Here is a 9,047-nt window from a genome sequence, read left to right as displayed (position 1 = left end):
TATTTGATTAATGACACAATTACTTAATGTAATATTAACATTTATACAATAGTGCCTAGTGGTGTTCAAACAAAATTATTGCTCAGTATTTGTTAGGATTTTTTAACAAGGTAAAACAATTGTCCCAACGTCTGAATCCAATGGTATAAACACAATGTTGTAAACTATATTAGAAGATGTCCGACATTTTGCTAAAATAAGTGAACCAGATATAAAATAAGTGTAAATAAGGGAGTTAATTTGACCTGATGTTGACAATCAATATTAAAGTTTCTCCACCCTCCCTCTACTGACCATTTGTTGATAATCTGTACCATTTCATAGTTTAACTAAATAAAAGTGATGAATGCTTGAATGTCTCTAACATGAATGTTCTTCAGCATCATGAATGAATGAATGAAGAATAAACACCAACCTCTTTGTTCTTCAGGATCTTCAGTGTGTTTCATTCTACAGGGTTCTGGATCACTCATGTTCTCACTGTCCTCTTTAATAAACTCAGTCTTTGCAGATTTCAGCTCTTCCTGATGCTCTGATGCTCGACTTCACTTGTAGCTGATTGGAAATTACAACATTTATTGGATAATTGATGTGGGAGGAGCTTCACGGATGATGTAATTGTTGTGGGAGGAGCTTCACTGATTACATGATTGCTGTGGGAGGAGCTTCACTGATGATGTGATTGTTGTGGGAGGAGCTGATCTGCCAAAATCAAAAATATATCAGTTAGTGAGTGTTTTAATCTAAATGAAAATCTGTAAAAAATCTGTACATCATGTATTTCCGTCTATCATAAAGTAACTGATGCTCATTCAATTCATAACCCTAAAATGATTATCCTTCTTCATTCAAATATAGGCATATTGTTGTGGAGTCTGTCACTTCATTAAAAAACAATCTTGAAATCTTGATGCCAGAAAATAAACTTTACTATCCAATAAATAATTGTATCTAACAAAATCGAGTGCTTTTGCAAAAGCAACTCCAGAGTCCAGTATCAAACATATATACACCTCAAAGGTAATCAATACATTTGTTTTTCTTATGCTTCTGCCCTGAGCCAGATATAATAGTATAATGTCTTTGATAATATTCTCATAGATTTCACTTAATCCAGTTAATAATCCATAAAAATATTCTACAATATGCAGTAATAAAGAAAAACATTAATATCTTAATGTAACTTCTTCCAAATAAAAAATAATGATATGAAAAACAGTTAAACTCAGAAATAATCATACATATAGCAATCATCAATTACCCTCAGTCTGCTGACACCAATGAAATGAGCTTTAAGTGTCAATTTACAGGAGATCTGAAGACATCAGCATAATAAATGAGGTAGGGATGGCTCGATACTACAATTTTGGTTTCGGTATGGTACCAGAACCTAATACCTCGGTATCCATACTAAATTGATTCCACAGGTGACAAATAACCAGCCTCAAAATGAGCTTTAAGTGTCAATTTACAGGAGATCTGAAGTATACCGCGCATCCCTAAAATGAGGTGAAAACAGGAACTATTGTCATGAAATAAAGAGTGTTTTCAGCAGATCTGTTAATATTGATGAGCCTCAGACTATCAACACTCATTCAACAAGCCATTCAGGATCATCAGCAGATCATCTCACTTTATTCTGAGTGTTTGCTGTTTGCTGTTAGAAACACATTATTTGAGTTAGGATACATAATAAAAGCCGATAAAACTGCTCTATTGAGAGACAATATCTTTGTTAATCCAAAATTGTTGTTTGGGAATATTCTAACATTTTTAGTTTGAACCACCGCCTCTGTACAAAAATGTATGTAACTGGTAATTGTGTCATTCAAAGACTCATGATCTAGCCTGACTTCATCATACTCATATTCTAGGCAGAATGTGTGTCTTATACTACTCCATAGGGCTTTGATTATGAGGCGTGTCTTAACCGAACCAAAAAAAAAAAAAAAAAAACTCTGCACTCAGTTGGATAGACCTACAACCAATCAGAGCAACGCAGTACGTGACAAATGCCTTGATTGCGGTTCTCTGTTCGTCTTATAAAATGAATGCGCTGTCGATTTCTTTTATAACAGACGCGATGGCCAGAGCCGCCTTAACCTAATGTTAGGCCCCGGGGCTGAGAGGTTTTGTAGGCCCCCCATCCCCTCGATTTATAGAGTCTCATTTTTAAAAAAGTGTAATAGGTAATCTACATCACATAATGCATTAGTTTCTTTCGAGACCTACAACAGTGAGTTTTTTTTTTTTTTTTTTATTGTTTTTAATTTTAATATTGTTATTAACATATCACTGAGCACATAAACACAAGACACTTTATTTAACAACCACACACAGCAACTAAATTTCAACTTTATGCAAATGAGAAGCGATTTTCGCGAGCGACAACCAATAGGAAAGAAGCCTTTCAGTGGAGCTCAGCTCACGTCACCGTCTCGAGTGCAGGAGAGACAGAAGAGTTCAAGGGCGATTTCACTGTTTTATATGATTTGACAGTAACTAACCACAAACATGGATATAATAAAATGATGCACGGAAAAGAAACTATCGACAGTCTCAGTGAGTTTATTCTGGATTTAGTGCGTAAATCATTTTGTTTACAAATTAGACGCATTGCAGTTGTTATATAGCCTACATGTTAAAGATTTTATTTTGGATGTGTTCATTGTGATTATATTGGCTGGGTTTATAAAAGTTTATAAAATTGAAAGGATCATTGCTTGGTGCATTTGGAAACAAAGCTTGTCTATTTCTAAATGTAATCGCGTGCATCGCTGATGATTATACTGTCCGTGTGTTGAAAAAAACGTCGATTAAACACACTCGCAACAGACACCCCAAAGCGGAGACGTTAGCGGCACTGAGCGGACACGAACCATAACGCCTCATTCGCGCCGCGGGACCTCTAGACGCACATAAACGCGTCTTTGCATAGACTTAACATTGAAATCACTCGCGCCAGACGCTCTTTTCGCGTTTGGTGTGAACGCACCATAACAATAACATTAGAGCGACAGCACTACCAACGTCCACAAGCGACTAGCGACATACAGCGACAAAATCTGACAAGTTAAAACAATATGACCTTTTCAGCTCATCATAAACCTGAACATGGGAGGCCCCTGAACTTGGGAGGCCCCTGGGCTTCAGCCCAGGTAAGCCCGTGCATTAAGGCGGCCTTGGCGATGGCGGAATCTAAACATCTCAATTCTCCAGCTGCAGTCATCTTTGTTGAAAACCAATTCAACCCAAGCGCTCTTTGATGCCGTGGTGATTACGTAACCGCAGATCATCTGTCCATCATCGATTAAAGCCCGCCCTGGCAATTTGATTGGCTCAGCCTTCTGGGAGCCGAGCATAATTACTCCTCAACGGATCGAGTCCAGACCGAACTTCCCGACCAAAAAATGTTGTGGGCGGGGTTCGGGCTGGCACCCAGGCTACTCATGATCGTCATCATTGCAACAATTAAAATCATTAAAAAACAGATTCCAATCTGTGCTCTCAAAGCAGTATCTAAGGTTTTCAATGGAGTCTTTAGTCCATGACTGAACCTGCTGAATGACAGGTTTAGTCCTTTTTAGTATCTGTCTATATTTTGGAAGAGGTGGATAACATTATGTTCTGAACGTCCTAATGGTGGGTGTCACCTGGGTACGTAAGCACCATCCACATTACCAAAACATTTGTCCAGAGTTTTGCTCAGTCTTGTCAGACAAGTTAAGTACTGTTCCAAATTCGGCAAAAACACAGATAATTCACAATTGTTAAAATATCCCAAAAGAAACACTGGGTCATCCGATGAGTTACATAGTGCCATGTTGTAGCTGGCAGCAATGCCCTCGGCTGCAAGAGCTAAATTTTGCCCAGTTACATAGACTAAGATAACAGTTATTTGTCCGAACTCACAAAACAAGTAGTGTGGCCTGAATGACACCTACAAGTCTGCTGTCTGAATGATGATCAAACATATACTGATGAGTTTAATAAAGTTTATTGTACATCACACAAAAGATGAAGCGTCAGTTTTACTTCAGAAAATCACCGTAAGAGCTGAGTAAACACAGTAAGTTATTAGAAGTGCGCAAGTACATAAACGAATTTCGGTAGAGTTGAGGGAGCATTCCTGTGGGCGGAGGTTAGTCAAAGAACGGTTCTAGTGACGTCATTAAAGAAGGAAGTAGAGGGATGTAGTCCAAACGGGCCGTTCACTGTAGGTGACTTCTGTTAAATAAAATATCTCGCTTGGCATTGAACTTTGAGCTTTATAATTGTACAGATATTATTTATATCGAACATTACACGCTAACTAAAGTTTGAAACATCGGATCACGAAGAACGGGACCTTTAAAGTTCATAGTAATTGTTCTGGCTTCATGAAGCCTCATGATGTGAATGAAACATCAAACTGACTAGAACAAACTCTTTGAAATGTATATATAATACTGGATATCAAGGGTGAAACTGTTACTAATGTAGACAGACAGCAATCTCATTCAGTGTCAGTCATGTCTGGGTGAAATATAATTGATTAGGCATTTAAAAGCATATTGAGAAAATTAAAACATGGAAAGCGCAATAAGCAAAAAATGCTCATGGCTTTCAGAAATAAAATTATTCTTGATTCAAAAAGAATCAGCAGAAAATAAAAATGGACAATACAATTTTGATAAAATGAGTAAAGAGTTTAATCAATAATTACATGAAGCAAATACAAATGTAACCCCTATAAGAAGTCTTATAGGAATGGAATTCTTATAACTTCAAATGTTAATAGCCTATATTATTATTCATATTGTCATATTATTGTATTTTATGTTATTCCTCCAATTGTACTGCATTAGCATTATACCTACATTTATTATGCTGAATATAACCTGCATTGAGTAAATCTGCCTAGCAATTGATGAGGGGTCATGAGCAGGGAATTGTGATTGGTTGAACATATTCAAGCTCCGCCCTGCTATGCTCGTGCGTGTTTTTTGAGAATGCAGTGGAAGACGCTGATAATTGCGAAGAGTGCTAAGAAAAGCTGCATAAACTCAGCGAAATTATTAGTGGGTTTAAAACTTGATAATGAGTAGAAGAAAAGAGTATATGCATTCAGAAAGAGGTGCAGAAGATTTGTAATTTTCATTTCTTGTTGATTTCGGGAACAAAAGAACATTCATTGAATCTCGGCCAGGTTTTTGGTTTTCCTTGATTTCTCTCTTCTGGATGGAAGATGGCGAGCCAACCAGCTTGATTTTGGTGATCTTGAGGTGATCTTCAATCGTGCAGTGTGATCCTTGCCTTCCAGCATGTGGTAGGATTGTACATAAACTTACAACCCACGGATTTCATCTGCCAGGAAAATTCCTTTGATTTTAAAGGCAAAGGAAATTTCATTTTTGAACTAATCTGAGCTCAGCAACGTGAACTTGAGTGGACAGAACTGGTGATCCTTGATGACTTATTAAGTCATACACGTACACTGATAATGCACCCACACACTTGTTTATTGTAATCGTTTATTTCAATTGTTGTTTAATTAATACAAGTTGTAATTTTATGCCAAATCCTTGTTGTTGTGATTTCAATTTTCTTAAGGTGAATTATTTGTATCAGGGGTAATTGTATATTCATTCAAACTAACCTAGTGTGTACTTACCCGTACTAGGGTTACACAAACATTAAGTAAAAGTGAAGGAGAATGAGACAGATCTCTCTCTTTACTGACTTATAAGAGCCAAAGTATCTCAAGAGAAGAAGAGAAGAAAAGTGTCCAGTTTCAAAGATACATGAAAGTATATCTTGAGTTTGCATTGAAGAGTAGAAGTGGAAGAGAAACTAGATGTTCAGATGAAAAACAATGAAGAACGAGTTAAAAATTAATATCAGATTCCTGTCTCTCAAAAGTGTTACTGTGCATTCACACTGCCACCGACGAGAGCGTCAAAGTGGCCGGAAGTCATTCATTTTCAATGAGAGCCGGCGGCGCGGCGTGTCTTGGACGGTGAGAGCGGCGAGGAGAGTTGAAGTCAAGTCAACTTTATGGTAATAAGCTATGACGCGGCGGCAACCAATCAGAATGTTAGAAGTCCTCCGCCTGAGAGGATTCCAGACATGGGAATGGCAAAATGTATGGACTTTTTTATAATATATTATTTATATCCCAAGTACACTTTCATATGAGGGACATGACAAAATAGGTGGTGTCAACTGAAAAAACATAGACAAAGATAATTTCTAATATAAAGATAATATGTATGGTTATATTTTTAAACTTTATTAAAGGAGACATTTCAATTGATACAAAAAGCTTTTAAAAATAGATTTTGGTGACCCAATAGGTAAAATACACTTAAAAAGGACAGAGGGACTCAAATCATACCGGTTTCGTGGAATGACTCATGTATTTGGTTGCGTGACTCAATTTTTGTTGCCCAGCCGACAATACCTTCGAATGTATTTTGTGCTGGAGAAGCACCACACATGAGCGATTGCTGCACACACCCTGCATTTGTAAGCAGTAATTCAAGGAGAATTACACTGTTGTGGAGAACACCTTCAATTCCAAAATACTCCTCAAAAAGTTCAAACATATTTAAAGATTTCACTCTCAGACTCATTTTGATACATTGACTGCACAATGGTGCCTGTCATCAAAACCTGTGGTGTCTTATAGATCAGAACATCTGGAATTGAGCTGATAACAATTAGCCAAATATCTTTAGGTTCGAGCTGAAATGCATGTTTTATTATGTCGCAAAATGTGACAATTTAGTAACAGTCTAGAGCCCTGTATAGTGCTGTATTTCTGCTTTTACATGAGCTACTGTCAGAGAGCAAATCTTTTTATTTATTTTTTCTTGATCTGAACTGACAAATTACACATTCCTGTTGGTTGAACACAACCTAATAGATATCAATCAATCAACAAAGTGTCCTGTGCTCACCTCACACCGGCTATAGGACTGTATGGATCTTCATGTGTAGCTTCAGGTGAGTTTTAGTAGAGAAACTCATCCCGCACTGATCACACGTGTGCAGCTTCTCTCCAGTGTGGATCCTCTCATGTGTTTTCAGAGATGATGATTGACTGAATCTCTTGTCACAGTGTGAACACTTGTAAGGTTTTTCTCCAGTGTGAATTCTCTGGTGCAGTTTTAAATGTTCAGCTGAAGTAAAAGTCTTCTCACACTCAAAGCACATGTACTCTCTCACACCAGTGTGAATTTTCTCATGTTTATGTAAATTTTGCCGCAGTGAAAAACTCTTTCCACACACAGAACATGAATACGGCTTCTCCTTTGTATGAACTCTCAGGTGTGACTTCAGGTCTGATGCCCTAAAAAATGTTTTGCAACATTGATGACATGTGAACGTCTTCTCTCCGGTGTGGATCCTCATGTGAACGTCAAGAGAACTTTTGTATGTGAAATTGTTTCCACACTGATGGCATACATACGGCTTCTCTCCAGTGTGGATCCTCATGTGTATCTTCAGGTCACTTTTAAAAGAGAAACTCTTCCCACACTGATCACACGTGTGCAGCTTCTCTCCAGTGTGGATCCTCTCATGTGTTTTCAGATGTGATGAGTGACTGAATCTCGTGTCACAGTGTGAACACTTGTAAGGTTTTTCTCCAGTGTGGATCATCTCATGTGTTTTCAGATGTTCTGACTGACTGAATCTCTTGTCACAGTGTGAACACTTGTAAGGTTTTTCTCCAGTGTGGATCCTCTCATGTGTTTTCAGAGATGATGACTGACTGAATCTCTTGTCACAGTGTGAACACTTGTAAGGTTTTTCTCCAGTGTGAGTTCTCTGGTGCTGTTTTAACTTGTTCGCTCTATTAAAAGTCTTCTCACACTCAAAGCACATGTACTCTCTCACACCAGTGTGTATTTTCTGATGTGCATGTAAATATTGCAGCCGTGAAAAACTCTTTCCACACACAGAACATGAATGCGGCTTCTCCTTCGTATGGACTGTCAGGTGTGTCTTCAGGGCTGATGCCCTAAGAAAAGTTTTGCCGCACTGATCACATGTGAACGGCTTCTCTCCGGTGTGGATCATTATGTGAATCTTAAGAGAATGTTTGGTTGTGAAACTGTTTCCACACTGAACACACATATGTGACTTTTCTCCAGTGTGGATCCTCTTGTGTTCAGTCAGATGTGATTTTTGTGCGAAACTTGTCCCGCATTGATCACATGTGAACGGCTTCTCTCCAGTGTGAACTCTCATGTGAATCTCAAGACTTTGTTTGGCTGTGTAACTCTTTCCACACTGAGTGCAGGTGAAAGATTTCTTGGCTCTTCTTTTCTTAAAAAAATTATTTTTAGTCTTTGAGCGACTCAAAGGTTTTTCTCCAGGTTTGACATGATGTTCCTCCTTCACTTCACTCAGTTCTTTACTCTCCTCCTCCACTTCACTCAGTTCTTCTCTCTCCTCCTTCACTTCACTCAGTTCTTCTCTCTCCTCCTCCACTTCACTCAGTTCTTCTCTCTCCTCCTCCACTTCACTCAGTTCTTCACTCTCCTCCTTCACTTCACTCAGTTCTTCACTCTCCTCCTTCACTTCACTCAGGTCTGAAATAAAAGAAAAAGGGTTTAATTTAATTTTCAGCACATCAATAATTCAAAGAAAGAAATATGAAAGTGAGCCCTGATGTAATAGCACAAAGTACTAGTAGACAATTGCTATAAAATATTATGATAAATCTGGTGTTGGTTTCATTAACTAATTGCATGAATGAGGTACATTGATATTTCAATTATTATTTTCAAGACATTATAGGCACAAATCACATTTCTAAAGTGAGAAATATTAAATATATTTGATTAATGACACAATTACTTAATGTAATATTAACATTTATACAATAGTGCCTAGTGGTGTGCAAATAAAATTATCTCTCAGTATTTGTTAGGATTTTTTAACAAGGTAAAACAATGGTCCCAACGTCTGAATCCAATGGTGTGGAAGAAGGTTTTCTGCATGCTCTGTCTTATCGATAATTTAACACTAAGTAATTTAATTACAATTCTGTCAGCCAT

General features: G+C 37.6%; 1 protein-coding gene across 1 annotated transcript; it reads right to left on the bottom strand.

The window, feature by feature from the left end:
- Positions 1–421: 421 nt before the first annotated feature.
- LOC309508751 (uncharacterized protein) lies at positions 422–8,675 on the bottom strand. The gene is made up of 2 exons (XM_082183211.1): positions 6,942–8,675; positions 422–702 (listed from the first exon to the last, which is right to left on the bottom strand). Exon 1 carries the CDS (start codon positions 8,233–8,235, stop codon positions 6,952–6,954), a length of 1,284 nt encoding a protein of 427 aa, XP_082039337.1. The 5' UTR covers positions 8,236–8,675; the 3' UTR covers positions 422–702; positions 6,942–6,951.
- Positions 8,676–9,047: the final 372 nt, after the last annotated feature.

The sequence above is a fragment of the Leuciscus leuciscus genome (assembly GCF_965113295.1).
Source record: "Leuciscus leuciscus genome assembly, chromosome: 1".
Lineage (NCBI taxonomy): Eukaryota > Metazoa > Chordata > Actinopteri > Cypriniformes > Leuciscidae > Leuciscus > Leuciscus leuciscus.
The sequence above is the reverse complement of the archived record's forward strand: the minus strand, read 5'-3'. Positions and strand labels throughout refer to the sequence as shown.

Coding starts and splice junctions, on each gene's coding strand:
- LOC309508751 (XM_082183211.1), bottom strand. CDS start 8,235: ATGAGAGTTCACACTGGAGAGAAGCCGTTCACATGTGATCAATGCGGG.